General features: G+C 37.8%; 1 protein-coding gene across 17 annotated transcripts in view; it reads right to left on the minus strand.

Annotated features, from left to right (window-relative positions):
* Positions 1 to 21535, minus strand: part of ralgapa1 (Ral GTPase activating protein catalytic subunit alpha 1) — a 192050-nt gene that overhangs the window by 10237 nt on the left and 160278 nt on the right. For 10 of the 17 annotated variants that reach the window (XR_010002099.1, XM_062968273.1, XM_062968275.1 and 7 more), the window contains one exon: positions 5491 to 5615. Coding sequence is in view for 14 of the 17 variants with exons in the window: in XM_062968273.1 (XP_062824343.1) it covers positions 5491 to 5615 (125 nt within the window). In the remaining 3 variants the exon portion in view is untranslated. The other 7 variants (XR_010002101.1, XM_062968278.1, XM_062968281.1 and 4 more) reach the window with 5 other exon arrangements.

The raw sequence follows: 21535 nt of genomic DNA on the forward strand, positions 1-21535 counted from the left end.
GTAACAGACATGACAATTAGTATTCCAATGTTCATATCAGAGTACTGCTTATATGTCTAATTTTAGTGATAATTGCCTAATTCAATTAATAACTCACTGTTAAAATAGTAATAATACAAACATGAATTATATTAAAGTTAGTTACAGAAAACTAATTTTGTTAAAAGTAGCATAAAAAGAAACAAAACAAAAAATTCTCTAAAAGCAAGATAAGGTGTCCAAAATCTCCGGAGTAAGATAATTTGCAGACCACCACATTTACCTCCATAATTTGTCATTCCTTATACTATGCTGCTACAGCACATCGAGCTGATGATCTTCATTTCACATATATATTTCAGATATTCAAATTATGTAGTTCTTCAGGTAAATCAGAACTAAAAAGCATACAAACTTTCCACATAGAGACCAGAATCTAATGATGTGGAAGAATGATTGCCCTGCCCCCGCTACAGCCGCATTTTCTGGGAATCCTGCTGAAGCAGAGTTTCAATAAGGAGGAAGGGTGCTGGAGGGCAGCAGGGGACACTCCAATTGCACTAACAGACAGCTGTCAGGGAGACATTGAATTCAGCCATATGGAGCAAGTACAATTCAGGAAGCCTTTTAATGACATCTCTTAAGATACAGTGATGACCTACTGTGATCTTACGGCCAAAAATAACCAGGGATGGGAACAAGAAAGGAAGTAAATACTGTTCCAGAACATGGACTATGTTTTGCTAAAATCAAAAGAAGGGTTAATGCAATAATCATAAGGCTTCTTTTTATTAGGCAATTTGCCAATAATTCTACATTTTGAGAATGAATGGAGAATGTATACATCTTTTTGCATCCTTTCCCCAGGAGTTTCACACTTCATATTTCACCTGATTTAATAATACAATGCTACATTTGTCTAGTCAGAAGCCAATATCACTGGGTTGAATCCAGAAATATGTTCAGCACAGTTCTGCTTGTGTTGGAGGAAGGGGGATAAAGTGGTATTTTCTCTCCTTCTTCATTCAGCCCACAATTTCATTATCATACTGTCCTTGAGGGGCTGAAGGACTCTTCAGAAGAACATGGAAGTGATGCTGTGGAGGAATTGGGCAATGAAGTAAATCACAGTCCTTTTGCTACACAGTTAACTCCTTCGCACCCAAGTTCATTCTGTAAACAGGAAAAGTCCTTCTAGTCACAAGCAACGGAAGAACTGCATACAGTCTAATGGATTATAGGACTAATGGGTTATAGGACTTCAGGTTGGTTAAAAGTTTATTTTTTGAGTAATTTACTTTCTTCAGAGCATTCACATTTAAAATAGTACATCAGGGATGCTATATGAATCTTCTCTCAAAACTCATTTTGCTTCATTATATTTTATTAGGAGTGTCCCTCAAGGTCTAAGAACTAAAATAGATGTAAAACAAATTTGGAATGCTTCCAGTATCTGAATCACTACCACCTATACTATAGTTCCATATGTAATTTGCAGAAATAGTTCCCCCAGGAAAATCCTAAATAGAAAAAAATACTGATTTTTTTTTTTTGCTGTAGCTAGAAATATCCAAATATTACCCAGTTTGCATAACAATGTTCAACCTTAGTTGGAGTTAGGCTGTAGTCAAATTCATTTGTATGTGTGTGAAAACCACAGGTCCAAATACATAGAACAATTTATCTGAAGAAACTATTTGTGGTAAAGAGGTCAGATTTCAAAAACATAATTATGGCCTTTTTACTGTTCACAATTTGTATATAAAAAGTTACACATTGCTTTAGTAAATGCCTCAGTTCAGTTGCTATTGTAGACCAATAGATGGGCAAGGAGAAATGAGGGAAATATGTGACTGGAATTCAGACAAAGTGCCAGTAAATCCCCCTGTCTCATTCCACAAGGTCAAAGGAACTGTCCTACTGTCAGGGCAAATCATTTTAATCAAAATAAATAACCTTCTATCTGTGCTGGTATTTCATAATTTATACTGCTGTCAATCACAATTAATTGTACAGAAAGTGGCTGTTGTCCTTAAAAAAGGAGTATATGCATGCCTTTGAACCTTGCTAATATAGACCACACGTTGATGAAATTCCTATTCTAAAGTCACACTATTTCATTAGGTTTAGCCCAATCTACTGGTTTTTACAGTATTTATGGGACAGTAATTCGAGGGGCTATTTTATCTGACATTCTCTGGGGAATATTAATATTATTATTTATGCATGAAAACAGCTTTGCCTGAATGGGAGGCTATCACTGAGTGTAAACCAGAAGTAGTTCAGGGAACATCACACTTTCTCGGGGGATTTATTATGACAGATGTATCAATTAAGCTGGAATACTATGCACATTTACTAAGGAATACACTCTATTGCATGCAGTGAGATTTACTTCTGAGTGACATGCATGCAGTTGAACTGTTACAGGTTTAATTTCTCAGAAGGATATTTATGTTTATCAAATGAAATCTGTCCCAGTTGTTCATTAAAAGCTCTGCACAAAATGTTCGTCCACAAATCTGACATTATTCAAATTTCTACTCTCATATTTCTGAGTGATGACATCTAAAATGTAATGGTGCCCCCTCCAGTAATTTGTTGCTCAATTTTTGCCAGTGCAATTCTGTAATAACTGTTTTTCTTTAGTTTTTGTGATTTCTTGCAAAATTGTTTCACTGTATGATATCCAACATATCAGGCAGCCCATGTACCTGATCTTTTTTCACCTTCTTATAGTTTGTAATACTTACACTTCCAGAGAATTGATATGAACTGCCAAACACTTGGGTCTGTTTTTTATGGAGCTGGTAAAATGGGAGAGTAAACTCATGTCAGGTTATCCTATGGGATGATAGCATTCCTGTTATTAGCTGCCTTAAGTCCCCTTCAGGGTGAGAAAGGCGGGGTATAAATGGGGCAAATAAATAAATACATCAATAGCAAATCAGGATTTTAGCATATCTCTTAGAGCAAGGGTGAGAATTTTGTGGCCTTAAAGATTCAATGCAACTCCCAGCAGTTCTAGCCTAGATTGCTGAAATACAGGAATTACATTCCAGAAACATCAGAGGTGCTGCATATTTTTCACCCCTGATCTAAAGGAATGGAGATTAAAAATTATGAAAATGTGCATTTAGGAATTTAGAAAGGCATAACTCTAACAGGATGGATTTAGATTGAATTCTCAAATAAACTCATTGCAATCAACAGGACTTACAATAGTGATGTAAGTCCCATTGAACTCATTTGTCTGTGGTGAGTATGATTAAATATGGATCCAAGCAAATGAATCCTGTACTGTTCAACAACGCAGTGGTCATTAGCATCAATGCTCTTCACCGCAGACACTTCTCTTAGATGTCCTGTTCGGAGAGCTGCAATATCAGAAACATATTTTCCCTCATAGAAAATGTGCCACACTCAAAGTTTGTTTGTTTAATGGATATTAAGCATCAAAGGATGGAAAAACTAAACGTGAACCATGAACTGTTGCTACCAATTAACACATGGCATGATAGTCACTGGACTGACACAATGCAAGGCAGTATTTTATTAATAAAAATATTTAACGATTGGCTGATTGCTTTCAGTTTCCAGTTTTCCTTTCACATGAAAATAAATACACAAAACTCTTGTCCCTTTAGGGAGTTCATATAACCTGCTTAATTTTTTGAATTTAATAAATTATTTTTTTAGGATGGCAATCCTGTTTTGTTTTTTTAAAAAATTCCAATATAAAGAAGTCTCAACATTATTAATCAGACTGTTGCTAATTTAAAAATGCTCTCCATACGTTTTTGAACTCTAAAATGGGGGCAGGGGGATAGGCTAGGGTAGCCCATTTATTTGTTTAACTCGGCACTTCATTACTTATCTTATTATACAGCAATTTCCATCTAACTTGGAAAATATATACCAGGCCAACTTTGCTGTTCTTTATTCACTAATGCAGGAAAATAAAAATATTTCTTTCTCCAAAATGCACCCACAGAAGAAGGTATTACAAAACAAACTTTTTCTTCTGAGTATTAGGGAGAGGAATTACAGAGTATTGTCAGAGGAATTACAGGTACTGAAAAGCCTGTACAGCTATGATTTTTATCTACTCGGCTGGTGGAATTAAGAAGACCAAACAGGTTTTTGTAAACAAGTAGTTTTTAACCTTTTAACAGTACTTATCTTTAAGTTTTGTAATTTGTTATTTTAAAATATGGATACCTAAAGGCTTTTATTGTTTTCAGATAGACATTCCTTATATCATGTGATTATTTTATTTCAATTTACTTTTCATGTAAAAGCTATTTGCACTGAAAATAAAAATAAAAATGTTTAGTATCTAGTTTCTTTAAATCACAGGGGCAAACTAAAATAAAGTTACATGTTTTTTTTTCTTTTTGTGTTATTGAATTTCCATCAATTGTTTTCAAGGAAAAAAGCAAACAGAATTTTGAGATTGTTCTCTATTGCAAGTAGGTGAATAGTATCAGTGGGAATATTTAATTTTTTCCAATGTTTTGACACTGCAAAGCTACCAGCAACAAACAAGTTACTGTCCCTTTCTAGTCTCTGGGATATTGAATTGATAACGTATCTGCTAACACCAAAGAAAGACAGTACAGGGTACAAGGCACACCACTGCCATTCAGTACTATTTGTTCATGCTGAGAAACAAAAGGTCAGAGACACCATCAAGTGTTACTAGCTCAACAGATGTCACTCCCATTAGTTACTTTAATCCTAGAACCACAGTGTTAGTGTTTCATGCAGACCTGGGTTAGTAAAACTAAACTTGAAGAGAACGTAGTAGTAATTTCTCAATCAGTGTGAATTTCTCTCCCTTTTGGTAGTAAAAAAGGGCAATCAGGAAAGTTTGCATATAACAATGTTACAAGCTTAGAGCTTTAGTAATAGATTAATAAGAACAGAGGGATTTTTTTTGGACACTTTGTCTTACCTTCTGATAAACAGAACAGATATTTAATGATCTAAAGAAGGGAAATAAATGAAACAATCATCAGGAGTTCAAGAAATTATTTGTACAGGTAGCCCTTGAGAGTTACTCATCTTCGTAGTGATTATTGTTTTATTAGTAAACAAAAATGCAGTATCTTATACAAAAAATTCAAAACATAATTTCTTGGGGCAAAGGACAATGTAAGCATTCATTTTTAACTATATAAATTTAATGGTCAAAACAAAGTTTCCATGGCATTCAAATCACAGCTAAAATAACATTTTTCTTGCAGATATGGTAGCATTTTTCTTGCAGATGTAAAGATCAGTCTACAGATTTTGGAATCGTACATATTTAGGAACACTCACAAATAATGTAAATATGATGATGGTAGTCAAAAAGATCAAATTATACAGCATGAAATGTAACTTTCTAAATATATAAAAATAATGTTGTTGGGTTTTTTTTTTAAAAAATGGTTGAGATATTTCCAAAAACTGAGGAATACTGCATTTTTGAACTGCTAAACTGACATTGAAATATTGTTTTCTCACCATTTTCGGAGGGCAAGTGGTGGCAGGGTGCTGGACAGAAAACCTGAGCTGCATAATCTTCAAAGGTTGAAGGATCTAAATGGTGCTGAACAATCGTTTGCAGATACCGAGCTCGTTCCTCATAGCTAGTTTTATGCCATTAAGGATCAATGTAAAGTTTAGAAAAAAATCAAACATCCAAAGTCCTGATCAATGATTGAACTCATTTTCCTTTAAGAAATCCATTACATATTTTAAATGTATTTTAATTTTGACATTTAATACTTTCTGCTGAAGGCTAAAATATAAATTGTATTGCACATAGAAATAACAGTATTTTGACAATCAAATTCATATTTTGTACCAATAGTCAAATTCACACTTTGCATTATCCCAACTCAAATACACAGCATCTCTTAACATCATATATGGAACCCTTGCCTCTTTTGAACTTTAGGATACAATCATTAAAATTCTTCTTTTCATTTTTTAATAATAAAGGGATTTTTCAAAAACTGGTTTTACAACATTGATGGTAATTTACTTTTAACATTCTTCTTTTGAATAAACATTTTTCATTCCAAAATCCCTAGACTGTAAAGATAGCATAAAAGTCCCAGTGTTTCCTAAGAGTTCCTTCTAAATGACCAACAGATATCAAGGCAATTCTTATATACTTGTCTGTGAGAAATACCAGTCATAACAGGAATAGTATCTTCAGATTTTGAAAGAAATGAATTATGTCTAAGATAATGATCCACTTCCCCATATCTATGAAGACAGGATAGTTCCAATAACACTCACGGTTATGGCTGGAAGCAACTACATTTGTACATATGACATTTGGTTTTAAATCATCCTGTAACTTTCAGGTAGCAGCTAATAGCCATTTCACAGAAGCGTAATGTGAATAACATTGTAGTGATATGGAATTGATTGAAATTTAAATCTCCTGAGCGACCCTATAAGAACAGAAAGGTGTAGTTTTGATTTGAATGTTGACAAGTTTTTCTACATTAAGTATTACATATCAAGGATCTTAAAAATATGAATTCATGCTAACCTTGATTCTCTCACATTTCCTTAAATTACATGTTATCTTCTTAAGTTTTATTCTCAAAGTCAATGCATTCTCATTGTTAGAATTATGAGTGCAGTCTTATGCATGTCCACTCAAAAGCAAACACCATTTACTTCTATCGGACTGTGGACGAGACTGAACCCTTACTATTTAAATCCTGAAGTATTAAAGGAAGAATAATTCAGAATGAACGAACATTACATCTTTGACTTTAAAATTGTTCTTTTCATAATTAAAAAACAAATAACAGTTAGGAGATTAAAGAAAAATAATGACTCAGTTATACCACTGAAACAAGTAGGCTTATTTACAAAAATCCATTGCAGCCCTGTGCATTAGCAAAGAAAGTATCTACAGGACATCAACAGCAAAGCACTGTACGTCTTCTGCTCTTCTTTTCATCCTTTTAAAGCTGATATTATTGACAAGTGTCTGGTATCTTGAAGTGCTGTTGCTTTTGAAGAACTCTCTTCAGGCTTCTTGTTCCAAAGGGTCTGGTTTTACTGTTAGCACAGAGAGCGTGAGGAAGGGAGAGAATATTTCTGCTGTTCATGAAAGCAACTATGGAAATGGCTGTCAAAATGTAGAACAGCAGGCAGCAACATACAATTATCAAGAAAAAACACCATGCTGGCTTAAGTGTCATAGACTGATATAGTTGGCTTACAAATCAGCTACCTTTCTCATACAATTTGTAAAGGTTGCCGTGCTCTACTTGCTGAATCAATCCAATTTATCTGATTAATCCAATCATTAATCTAATGTGCTTGATCTAATTATTACTATAATAACAAAACATCTTTACAAACATGCTTTTATTTCATATACATGTTTCTATTTTAGCATTTTCTATTTTTATATGAACGAATAGCTTCCAATATCATATACATTTATTTCCCTTGAAGGAACCATTCTGCAAGGTTTTTCAAAAATTTACAAGTGGAAATCTGTAAGAACTCGTAAGAAATATTTCCCTCAAGGTGATTTCCTCGGAAAAGAAGAGACTAAGATACCCTCTCTGGAAATGATAACACTATGTAACATAATTTTTGCCCCTGGGTTATAAATGCCATTTCCTAATTGGTTCTATCATAGAAACATGAAGTTTATTAAACTGCAAAAACTTTGTTTTTGCGGGACATCCAGCAGCACATTTTCCTATAGTTTTTCAATGGATATCTCATAGTGTTTTAGTTCAAACCAGGAACAGATTTTTTTTCTGTTTTTGGGCTGCAAAGGATAACTTTTATTCTTAGAACCTAGTACTTCTCCTGAAGACAAAAGAATCCAGTAGGATAATATCCACATCCATGGGCATTCTCTGGATGTATAATCATCACCTTCCTTGGTTTTGGGAGGCAGCACTTTTTCTACCATTCTTACTTAGCCTCCCCCACATTTTCCATCTTTATAAACCCACAAGTTCTTCTGAGTCTAGAAATGTGTACTATTCTTCTATCTTAAACCTGGGACAAGTTTAATATTTTTTATTTATACCAGCCTGTTTACAGGACATTAATTTTCTCAGTAATTAAGTGGACATTACTGAAATAGGGTACAAAAAATGGAGAGCTTAACATATACCTTTCTACTTTTTAACCCTACAATCATAAGGAGATCTCTATTAGTCCTAATGTGTTGCACTTCTATAAGCATCCAAAATGTTTATACTATTTTACAGCACATTAGTGATGTGTACCAATAATATTTCAGAAAGAAAGAATCAAGGGCATTCTTATCACAGATCTGCATCATATTCATTGATTATGCTTGGTTGTCCTCTTAAAATGGGGCAGCAGTCCAAAAACTGCTTCTGAAAACATCATAAATAGTAGCAACATTAGGACAAGAGGAAATAGAAAAGCCCTTTGTTGTGAAGGTTCTTAGGTTTCAGGACATACACAAGATTGAGCCTTAACACAGGAAAGTAATATAGCACAGTTTTTAAGAGGCTGTATATAAGTGGCTGAGGATGAAACTGATGGTTGAAGTCTAAATAATACTACATATCTCACAACTTGTTGAAAAGCACTTTTTCCATTGGGGGAGATTCACAGCTGCTGAATTTTCTGCAGTTAATAGAGTCCTTTGATTCACAGCAGTGCCCCTTGCACAAAAAATACTGGCCTTTGTGTATTACCAGAAACTAATTTTCTATTTGGCTGAAAAGGGAAAAATTGGGTTATTGCTTCTCCCTCCTACAGAGCTTTTCATTATGCCTGATGCACTCAACTTCTAAGCTCTTCTGAGAAAAAAAAATAACTGAAGAGGCAAGAGGTAGAAAAATGAGCTTGTTAGCACATTAGAAGTGAAGTATCTTGGTGGGCCCCAGAAATTCCCAGTGGTGTGTTAACTTATCACTCTATGCATGCTGGCACTGATAGTCTCCCAATTGAGCACTCTCTTTTCGCACCAAAGGTGCTGCCAGGAAGCAAAGGCTGAAGGCCCACAGGAGAACAGCCTGCTATCAAAACAAGCTGTTTTTAAAAGTCTGTTTGAATGGGTAAAATGCTTTATGAAAAGCAGGGTGCAGACACCTACCTGCTTTAAAAATGCTCCTGTTTCAGAGGTCTCTAAATGAAACCTTTGAGGTTTATTTTATTATATATAGTGCATATATACAAACAGCAGAAATGAAGCAAAGTTATTGCTTTTGATGTTTATAGTTTGAATAAATAGGTTCCAAAGAAAGCAATAAATTATATCTCAACGTTAATTTGGAAAGATAGTATCATCATCTTTTCTTACAAAAGAATGCATAGGAAAACTTGCCCAAGAAAATGTTCAAAATATAAATCTTCCTTTTACACAACCAGATAAAATGAGCAAGAAATCTGAAAACTTGTCAGTGAGAACACAATCGCAAGGGCATTCTATGTTTATCTTAGAATGCTTTTGAATTCTGAAAAACAAACAAACAAACAAAAACTTCCATTTCAGAATCACAATTGCATTGACTGGCACACATCATAATTTCCAGCAGAAGTTAACCATTCAGCCATGCTGTAAGACCCAGAAATTCCTAAAGATGTATTCTCAGATTAAAAAATAGCATTTTCTTTATTCATGGTTTTTCACTTTCACAGGGTTCTGTGTCTCTAGCGAATGTGAAGAGCAGACTGTAATCAGTATCTCACACACTTCTCAACAACTGAAACATCGAAACTGACAACAATGTTGAGCCAACAATTCATCAGTCAAGAGGTATCCTCAAGTCCAGTGCTTGACTACTAACATGCATGATGTAAGTTCACCATGTCTGTTCATTAGGTGGGATACTCACTATAGATTTCTAAGCCAGTGCCTACCCTGATAGCCTTGATCTTCTTGCTGTGACGTGAGATGTAAGTGACATTCTGAGATTGCCTTTTTAAAAATTATTTCAACTACAAGACTAAGAACCAGTTAACAATACCATTCATGCTCCACAGATCCAAAGACAATGACAAGCACAGAAGGTTTTCCAAGAGAAAAGCACTACCTCCGTCTAACCAATGGAATTTTATTCAACAGAAAATTGCTAATTCCTCACTATTTCTGTGAAGCTTCATTCATCAATCATCATCTTTATTCTGACCTTTTTATCAAAAGATGGAACATTCAAGAGCAGGGACTAAGATATAACACTATAGATATAGATATACATGAAATGAATTTTTTCATTACAGTTTGTGGATGAAGTGATAAATGAGCAAGATTAGTCTGCTATAGATTTTTCTTTCGAATATCTTAGTTCTGTTCAAGCATTACTCCTTATACTTTCCTGAACATAGGAGCAAAGGAGCGTCCAACTGCATACCCTCCAGCAACATTTTTATCACATTGGAAGTGACATATTTGAAGAGAAGTCTGTGTTCACAAGGAGAACTTCCATGGAAGCAAAGGCCTTGGAATATCAGGAATCTTGACTATATGAAAGATTTCCACACAAACGGAAACTTCTCATCTAGGTTTCCACACAAACAGGAACTTCTCATTTTTAGCCTGGTCCTTTCTGCTTGAGGAAAGCAACAAGGGAGCATTCTCCAGCTCCCGTGTTCAGGAAGTTATGGTGAATAATGACCAAGGCTTTTGAGTGCATTGACATCTCTGATCTGCATATTGTGAGATTATTTCACTAAAACTATTTGTTTCAGGAATGTATGCATTACTTTGTTTATTTCAAGGTACTTTCCAACACAGTAACAATTTAAAAAATGTGTAACTTAAAATTCAGCAAACTAAAAGTAGCAGAATTGATATGGTGCTTCTACAGAATTTGACAATATTAAGAATTTCATTACATCAGATCTGAATAAAAACTTGTACTGGTTGAGATAAGAAACCATTCACATTCAGTTAACAAATGCCATTTTTATTATCTTTTAAAATTAACATCACATTACATATATTCAAACAATATATGTAATATGACAGGGCAATAGGTAAGGTAGTTATTTTTATTTTATTATAAGTGTTTAGCTATGCTTTCTTAAGCTTTGAGATTTTTTTTAAAAAAATATTCCAACAAATGTAATAAGGCAATATTGTGCATATGTATTTGGAAATCTAGATTTCATTGAACTTAATAAATAATTACACTAAAGGCACCAGATCCTGTCTGATCCTAGAAGGAAAGCAGGGTCAGCTGCAATTAGTACTTGGGTGGGAGACCATCAATGATTACCAGATGCTGTAGGTTACATTACAATGGAAGGAACTGCCAAATACATACCTGGGTATTTCTTACCCGGGTATGTCTTAAATTCATAGTGTTGCCATAAATTGATAGGTGAGTGAAGGCACAGATACATAAACAGAGACACGTTCTGGTCTCCAGAGTTTTAGTTCGATGTTCAAACTAAGGTAAATTTTAAAGATACTTTCCATCACATAATACAATATAAAATTATGGGTTCTTTGGTTTTATTTTATTTTGTTGGGCTGAATTCTTCCATACAGTTATTGTCAGTGCAGGAAAGCCTGTGATCAATAAGAACGCACAATAGTAGGCTTTAATCCATCCCTACAACTGTATTGCCAAGACTATACCGTTTACATTGAGTATCAATTAAGAAACAGGCCTGACACCTGGTACTTCTTTATCTTAGTCCCAGGGGCTGCCAGATGATTCAAAATCCATAACAGGTGCTATGGCACTGCAAATAGAACCCCATTAATGGAAGCTGCAGTCAGATAAAATACAGACCACATTAACAGATATAGCCAGGTAATACACAAGTGCCAAGTGGAAGTGAAATATTCCAGTTCCTTTGCCACGTCTGCTTTAAAAAAAAAAAAAATACTGCCATAGGTTTTGAAACCACAGAACTTGATTCCATTTTGACATTTAAGACTGTTAATTTGATTTGCAATCTGAAGTTGCTTATTAGGAAATATATTATTTGATTTAATACATTTGAATCACTTGAGTAAACAATTTTAGGACTGAATGCTAAGGATTTGGGATGGTTAATCTCAAATTGTCTTAGTCCAGCCATTATCAAGATCAATGAAACAGTTTTTGCTCAAGAATGGCAGATTTCCCTCCTCCTGTAACGATGGGAAATTTTCTACACAACTTCTGCTGAGAACTGTGCAGTCCCTTCCAGAAAACTGTGCAGCTTGTGATCTGAAAAATAAATTGCATGACTTTCAAATTGTGGGGCTTGAGCAAAGGGGCCTCACAGCAATGCCAGCGTTTTGTGCAACAGTAACATTCTAAATGCTATTTTTCTTGCTGCTTAATTTTTTTTTTGAGGGGCAGGAACTTCAAATTCAACCATAGTTGGGAAACTGAAGAATTCACATTCCATCCTAACTAAAAACAAATGACAAAACATGGGTCCCGCTTTTCAAAATTTACATAATGTGTTGAGTTTCTGTTCTGAAAGAATAGTTGCATGGTTGTTGTATGTTTTCCGGGCTGAATGGCCATGTTCCAGAAGTATTCTCTCCTGACTTTTCGCCCACATCTATGGCAGGCATCCTGTGATCAACAACCCTGTGATCCTGGCCATGAAAGCCTTCAACAACAAATAGTTGAATGATTGTGTTGACAGCATTTGGAAGCAAAAGGCTCCCCATTTATGTGACTCTAATTTTAGCAGTTTCAGAACATGTTGCAAAGGTCTGATTGCTATACTCAATTCAAAGTATCCTACATGGTTTCATGCCATTAGCCAACAAAAAAATAACAAAGCCAGCGGACCTGATGGGATCCCTGCTGAAATCTTCAAAGAGGGTGGACCTGAGCTGATACAACAACTCCACCAGCTCATTGAAAAAGTATGGGTGACCGAGAAAATCCCAGCAGACTTCAAGGATGCCACCATCATCACCCTTTTCAAGAAAAGTGATAGAACAGACTCCCCCTCGATGGATTGTCACCTTGCCGTGGTGAGGGGACTTGCGTGTTCCGATGAACCTGTGGGCACAACCACTGGAGTGATGCACTCTCAGGAGTGGCCGCAGGGGAGGTTCCAGACCAAGCACAATCCAAAGACCCTAAGACCTCAACAGCGGAGCAGGCAGAAGATAACATGGTACATGTTACAACGGCCGTGAAGGTGGAAGAAGGCTGCAACAGACTGAGAAGCCACTGCTGTTGTGTTAATCACACCACTGCTGGGACCTCACTCTGTGAAGACTGTGTGTTGGCCGGCTGTGCACCGACCTCCACACATTAAAAAAAAAAATCACGCACAGGCATCTTCCAAGAAAATAAAAACAAACCAACAAAAGTCCCATGGCGATCAGCGAGTGGCGACGGGGGAAGGACTATGAAATCTGGAAGCCCCTAGTCACACATGGGCGGTGGATATGGACTCAGTCATTCTACCTCAAGGTCCGAGGCAGTTGAGTAGACCGGCAGCTGTATCCATGACTGAGGATCCGCCCTTTTTAGGATCCGCTCTGCTCACCCCACATGGGGAAGGGGTTAGAAAAGGTGCCCTAAACATAGTCTGCCTCTCTTATCCCTGACTGGACTGCCGCGTCCAGAGGGGTCACCACTCTGCGGCCAAAAAAGAAAAATGAACTTTAAAACATGGAACGTACGGACACTGTCAGATAACACCGACAGCAAACGCCCCAAACGCAGGAGTGCTATCATTGCAAGGGAGCTGGGACGCTTTAACATCGACACAGCAGCCCTTCAGGAGAGCAGGAGAGGGGCAGCTGAAGGAAGAAAAAGGAGGCTACACCTTCTTCTGGAAGGGACTGCCTGAAGAAGAGCGAAGAATACACGGAGTTGGCTTTACTATTAGAAATTACCTGGTGAAGCATCTGACTGAAGCACCCACTGGCATTAACGAACGGCTCTCAACCTTCCAAATCAACCTTGCCAAAAACCAACAGACAACCGTCATATGTGCTTATGCACCAACACTAGATGCTGACGAAGACATCAAGGAAAATTTTTATTGTCAGCTGGACACCATCCTATCAGAGATACCTGAGGACAAAATCATCCTCCTAGGGGATTTTAATCCAGGGATCATAAAAAAAGACGGGGTCGGAAACAGCAACTCGAATGGCATCTTGCTTCTCACCAAATGCAGAGAGCACAACCTTGTCATCACCAACACACTCTTCCGCCAGAAAAACAAGCCCAAGACATCATGGAAGCACCCCCGGTCAAAGCATTGGCACTGCTTGGACTATGTAATTACATGTGCCAGAGACCGCCACAATGGGCTTCTCACAAGAGCTATGACAGGTGCTGATGACTGCTGGACAGACCACAAGGTAATCCGATCCACGATGGCTATCAAGATCGCCCCCAAACGCAGACTCCGAGGAAGAAAACAATGCGCAAAATGAACACCCAAGCCCTTCAGGAGCCCTTCAAACAAGCCCTTCTCCAAACAACACTCAAGGATCATCTACCCACAGAACACCCCAAAAATGTTGAGGAACATTGGAACAAACTGAAGTCCTCCATCATCACAGCCTGCGAAGAAACCATTAAATACCAAACTAAGAAACATCAAGACTGGTTTGACAATAACAACAGAGATCCAACAGCTAACTGATAACAAAAGGAAAGCCTTCCAAACATGGCAGAGAGATACCAACTGTGCTGCTAAGAAAAAGATCTATGCCAGTGCAAAAGCTGAGATCCAAAGGACCAGAGAACTCAAGAACATCTGGTGGACAAAGAAGACTGAAGAAATCCAACACTTTGCAGACACCCATGATGCTCAGGGATTTTTCAAAGCCACAAAGATAATTTACGGACCAAGAAACCATGGCATACAGCCTCTACGCTCATCAGATGGAACCAAACTTCTGAAGGACAAAACATCAATTGAACTATGTTGGAAAGAGCACTACCAGAACCTGCTGAATCACAGCTCCAATGTGGCCGAAGAGATCTCACAAATCCCGCAACAACAAACCAGGGATGAGCTTGCAGCACTGCCTAGTTTGGAAGAAGTCAGCAATGCCATCAGCCAACAAAAAAACAACAAAGCCAGCGGACCTGATGGGTTCCTGCTGAAATCTTCAAAGAGGGTGGACCTGAGCTGATACAACAACTTCACCAGCTCATTGAAAAAGTATGGGTGACCGAGAAAATCCCAGCAGACTTCAAGGATGCCACCATCATCACCCTTTTCAAGAAAGGGGATAGAACAGACTGCGGGAACTATCACGGTATCTCCCTTCTAACCTCCACTGGGAAAATTCTCGCAAGAATCCTTGCAAACCACCTTCTTCCTGTCTCAGAAGACACCTTCCTGGAATCCCAGAATGGCTTTCGCCCCTCCAGAGGAACAGTGGACATGATCTTCACTGCACGACAGCTCCAAGAAAAATACAGGGAACAAAATCAACCTTTGTACACGGCATTCATTGACCGTGCAAAGGCATTCGACACAGTGAATCGCAGTGCTTTCTGGACCATCCTCCAAAAAATCGGGTGCCCTGACAAATTTGTGAAACTCCTGTGGCTCCTCCATGATGACATGATGGCAACAGTCTTGGACAGCAATGGCTCCCAAAGTGACCCATTTAAGGTGGAATCAGATGTCAAGCAGGGATATGTTATTGACCCTACCTTATTTTCCACCTTCATCGCTATGATACTTCACCTTGTTGATGGGAAGCTTCCCACCAGAGTGGAAATCATGTATCGGACAGATGGCAAGCTATTTAACCTCAGCAGACTGAAAGCCAAAACCAAGGACACCACAACATCTATTATAGAACTCCAATATGCCGATGACAACGTAGTCTGTGCGCATTAGAAGACCTACAAGCCACTCTAAACACCTTCGCAGAAGCATATGAGAAGCTCAGTCTCTCATTGAACATCAACAAAACCAAAGTGCTCTTCCAACAGGCACCAGCGAATCCCTCTTCAATGCCAGGAATACAGCTTAATGGTGTCACGTTAGAAAACGTTGACCATTTCCGCTACCTTGGCAGCCACCTCTCCACAAAAGTCAACATTGACACTGAAATACAACACCGCCTGAGCTCTGCGAGTGCAGCATTTTTCCAAATGAAGCAGAGAGTGTTTGATGATTGGGACATCCATAGAGATACCAAGGTGTTTGTTTATAAAGCCATTGTCCTCCCAACCCTGCTATATGCTTGCGAAACGTGGACGATCTACAGGCGTCACACTCAACTCTTGGAGCGTTTCCATCAGCGTTGCCTCAGAAAAATCCTGCAAATCTCTTGGGAAGACAGGCAGACAAATGCCAGCGTGCTGGAAGAAGCAAAGACCACCAGCATTGAAACGATGCTCCTATGCCATCAACTCCGCTGGACTGGCCACGTTGTCCGAATGCCCGATCACCGTCTCCCAAAGCAGTTACTCTACTCCCAACTCAAGAACGGGAAACGGAATGTTAATGAGCAGGAAAAGAGATTTAAAGATGGGCTTAAAACCAACCTTCAAATTTTTGGCATAGACACTGAGAACTGGGAAGCCCTGGCTCTTGAGCGCTCTAATTGGAGGTCAGCTGTGACCAGCAGTGCTGCGGAGTTCGAAGAAGCACGAATGGAGGGCTTAAGGGAGAAACGTGCCAAGAGGAAGGCCCGTCAAGCCAACCCTGACCAGGACCGCCTTCAACCTGGAAACCGATGTCCTTACTGCGGGAGAACATGCGAATCAAGAATAGGTCTCTTCAGCCACCTACGGACACACCAGAAACGGTGGACCATCGTCCTCAGCCTACGAGGGATCGCCTAAGTAAGTAAGTAAGTAAATGGTTTTATGATTAGCTGATATTGTTATTGTCATATTGTTTTAGGATTCCCACAATTTCAAGTTTGATATTGACTTCCAAGTAGCAAAAATGACACCATGAAGAAGCTTGGTTATAACTTATCTCTGTTTTCTCATGTTAAGAGCAAAGAAGAAATGGACTACTATCACTCCACTAGCTTCTTAAGTGGAAGGTGGTGAGACAAGGCATGTATGAATTAAGGTGCTTAAAATCTAGGCCTTAAAAAGAAAAAAAACCAGACATTTTAATTAATCAGAGCCATGTTATGTATCCTATTTTACTTGAACATACACACTGGCAGTCCTCACAAGAGAAAAAAAAATAGAAATTTTACAGTGGACAATTACTTAAGAGCTATCTGTATCTAAATGTGAAATAATCTGATTACATTTCTATTTAATATTGTAATGATCAAGAATACATAATAGTGATTTTATTACCAGAGAAAGCAGCAACAATGCACAGCAACCCGTCATTTAAGACTGTGTCATAGTATCCGTGATAAGCTGCATATTGGTTTAAACTAATGCACTATATGCCTCTAGGGAATGGCAGGTTCAGAGACTGGATTTTAACATCAAAATCTATCCATTAATCTTGACTTAAACATAATCTGCCCTGCTGTAAGAGGAAGAATGGGCATCCAATGAATTACTATTATGAAATAGAACATTAATGTATTTTCTCACTAATTTAAGCAGACTCTACTTTGATCACTGCTTGCTTTTTTCATCTAAGCAGTTTGTCCACTCATGTTTGGATGTTAAACATGTGGACTGAAAGGAAGCAAGATGGCAGCAACATAACTGGTCAACTATTTTCTCAGTGGAAAATAAGTCCACCCTATCAGTTCTATCTCTTTATGAGTTACAAGTTCCCAAATCCAAAATTCCAGAATAAAAGGGAAGATAAGTAGAAAAAAGAATCATATCTCAAAACAACTTGCACGCTCATGTGAACTACAATATTTTAAAGGTAATCAGGTGGTAATTTCATACTCTTGACAAGATGTGTACAGTTCCTTGTGTTAGTCAGTCTTAGTGGGCTATATTAACATTAAATTAAAGGATGAGTTGGAAGAGAATGAAATAAGACCTGACTCTGATGAAGACTAACACAAATTGATAATTAATAACGGACCCCATTCAGTTCAGAGTATGCCTTATAGAGCAGTATATTATACAAATTCATGTACTTCTACAAAAGTGCATGTATTCTTATTTCAACAGGGATTGGTATTTTGGAATTAAGTAGGTTGTTAACAATTGTGCTGTCAACAATGCTAAAAAGGTTATCACTAATTGTTAATAGTTTTTATGAAAAACACTTTAAAGTTAGCTGAAAATAGCAATTGACTGGCAAGGATTTGTGAGATATAGTAGCCTCACAACAGCTAACATCCCATCAGAAACATAAGCAGGCATAAATTGTGCTATGCGTATGGAGTAATTGGGGATGGTAGTGGGGAGGTTTCCTATGTGAGACTGATGCACATGCAGTACGGTCTTAAAAGTATTGCATGAATGAGTATCACTATGCATTGTATTTTCACACTGAGGAGTGCAACTGCACAATGGATTGCTGGCCATGCGCACTGACCATTTAGTCACATATGCTAATATTCAGGACTGCAACTATGTAATACAACTCTGCCAGCTCATATTTACACTATACTGTAGGATCTTGGCCAATGAGATCTCCATCAAAACACAAACCTCACTATTAAAGTTGAACAGTCACTATTAAACAATTTTGGACAATCAAGGAAGAATTTATTTATGGAAGGACTAAGGTCTGTGAGCACCATTCTGCTTCCTTAGTCAAAATGAATTCCTGTGCAAATAATTCTTTAGCTCTATATGCATGACTCTAGCATCAGGCTCTGGTTGGTGGATCTTAAAGTGCCAGAGGAAAGAATTTGGTTTTGAGAGTTTGAAATATTTCCACTCTCTGTTTTAGAAACTCCGTTTGTTTTGTTCTTCCAGACTAGGCCACTGCGTATTTGTCTCCTCCTTTTTTTTTGATCAATCGGTTATTTTTTTTTGTAGACTACAAATTTTTTTCCTTGGCACAGCAGGTTTTCTGCTGGGAGACTGTGGGAGACATGGGGCAAGTATTAATTTCCCAATCCTAATCCCCAGGGACCTTGGAGGATAAATGGTGTTATGAGAAGATAAGAATATTCAGAGGACTGGAATCCATAAATCTGAGAGAAAGGGCATGCCATGGAATGTGTGTTACCGGGTGTCTTGGTTGTCCACCATGCTGCAGGGCAAGCACATTGATTTGGGCCTGAAGGAAGGCTATGAACTGAGGGTCTTTTTATTTCATTTTAGTACACTTCAGCTGGGGTCCAAAAAATCATACAATATATGATTAGTCATGTTTGAATGTAAGTAGTGATTTTCTTATACCTACAATGGTGCATGTAATCCCTGTTTTTTAAAACCCAAAAATATGGGAACAGACTGCAGATCAGCTTTTAATAAACAGCAATCCCACATATTGGCTATGTCAGGTCAGGCAGTGTCTTTCAGCTTCTGAATTAGTAGAATATGTAAACTATAAACATGTGCTTTAAATAAGTAATAACCACAATTAGAATGGATTTATTTCATGGTGATAATTTCAATACTGTGAGATGGCCCTTTCCTTTCTGACAAACACTTATGTTTGTCCATAACCAATGTATATGCCCCCCCTCAACTCTGTCCTCAGGATGCCACAGTTTCATATACTTTGGTAATGATTAAACAATTGAGGAAGTAGGCCTCTATTAATTCAATAATAATAATAATAATAATAATAATAATAATAATAATAACTTTATTTATATAATAAAATTATTATATTTATATAATAAATTTATGCAACAGCCAGAAAAATGGAAAGATATGAAGCCAGAATCATCCAGTACAGATAAAATCAACTGTTTCAATCAGACCAAAGACGGTTCTACCAGAGTCTGAACCAAACAACAGACACAGTAACCATAAAGCCAGAGAAAACTGCAACAACGAGGTTCTGGAAAGGGCTTTGGGAAAATAGTAAGAACTACAACAAAAACGGTGGGTGGATAAAGGAGTTCGAAGGAAAATTCTCACAGAACAAAATAGAACAGATGGAAATAACAACTGAAATGATCAGCAAACGAGTGCAAAAAGTCAAGAACTGGACATTGCCTGGTAGTGATCAACTTCATGGATTTTGGCTCAAACATCTGATTAGTTTCCATGGAAAAATGGCCCAACAATTCAATGAGATGCTGCAGAAAGGAAGTATCAGTGAATAGCTAACAACTGAAGGAACTTACCTGATACAAAAGGATACAGCAAAAGGAGCAGCACCAGGAAACTACAGGCCAATAACGTGTCTGCCCACTATGTTTAAACTACTGACTGGCAAAATTCAAGATTATCTTGAAGAAAAAAACATCTTGCCAGATGAACAGAAAGGCAACAAATGGAAAAGCAGGGGCACAAAAGACCAGTTATTAATTGACAAGATTATTCTGGAGAACTGTAAAAGCTGAAAAGCTAATCTTCACATGACATAGATTGACTACAAAAAGGCCTTTGACTCACTCCCACACAGCTGGATCATCAAGAGCCTGGACGCCATAGGGATCAGTAAAAACGTTGGCACCTTTATTGAAAACATGATGGAGCACTGGAAAACTGAACTGTTTGCTGGAAATGAAAGCTATGGACTTGTCAACATCAGAAGAGGAATTTTCCTGGGAGACTCATTGTCCCCTCTGCTTTTCATTATTGCCATGATCCCTCTGTCAACAATCTTACAAAAAACAAATCTCGGCTATCAAACATCTAAGAAATCTCACAAAATTTCGCATCTGATGTACATGAATGACCTGAAGCTGTATGGGAAAACGGAAACTGAAATCCAGTCTCTGACTAACACTGTCCGAATTTTTAGCACTGATATCAGCATGGAGTTTGGTTTGGACAAATGTTCGACAGTGGCATTGAAGAAGGAAAAATCATTGAAAGTGAGGGCATAAATATGCCTAATGGCCAAACAATAAAGTGTCACCAACCAGAGGCCTATAAATACCTGGACAACATCAAGCATGAACATGTGAAGACTGTGGTCAGTAAAGAATACACACAAAGGGTCAGAAATTTTTTCAAAAGCAAGCTCAATGGAGGCAACACCATCAAGGCCATAAACACCTGGGCCATACCTGTCATAAGATATACTGCTGGCATCATAAACTGGACACTGGTGGAACTGGACAATTTGGACAGAAAAACAAGAAAACTCATGACCATTCATCATTCACTGCACCCTCGCAGTGATGTTGACAGGCTATATCTGCCTAGAAGATCAGGGGGCAGAGGACTCTTACCAGTAAAACAAGCAGTCAAAGAAGAAGAGCATGCCCTGGCAGAATATGTAAAGCAAAGTGAAGAACCTGCTTTGATTGAAGTCAAAAATCAAAAACTCCTCAAAACACAGCAGACAAAGAATCCGTACATGAAAACTGCACTACAAACAAGAGCTGACAGCTGGCACAACAAAACATTGCATGGAAAGTTCCTTGACAAAATTGAAGGAAAAGCTGATAAGGAGAAGACCTGGCTATGGCTCATGAATGGGACACTGAAGAAGGAGACAGAAAGCCTGATCCTTGCAGCCCAGGAGCAAGCCATCAGAACAAATGCAATTAGGGCCAAGATCGAAAAATCAGCTGATGACCCAAAATGCAGACTGTGCAAGGAAGCTGACGAAACCATTGATCATA

This window comes from Anolis carolinensis, chromosome 1 (genome assembly GCF_035594765.1).
Source record: "Anolis carolinensis isolate JA03-04 chromosome 1, rAnoCar3.1.pri, whole genome shotgun sequence".
Lineage (NCBI taxonomy): Eukaryota > Metazoa > Chordata > Lepidosauria > Squamata > Dactyloidae > Anolis > Anolis carolinensis.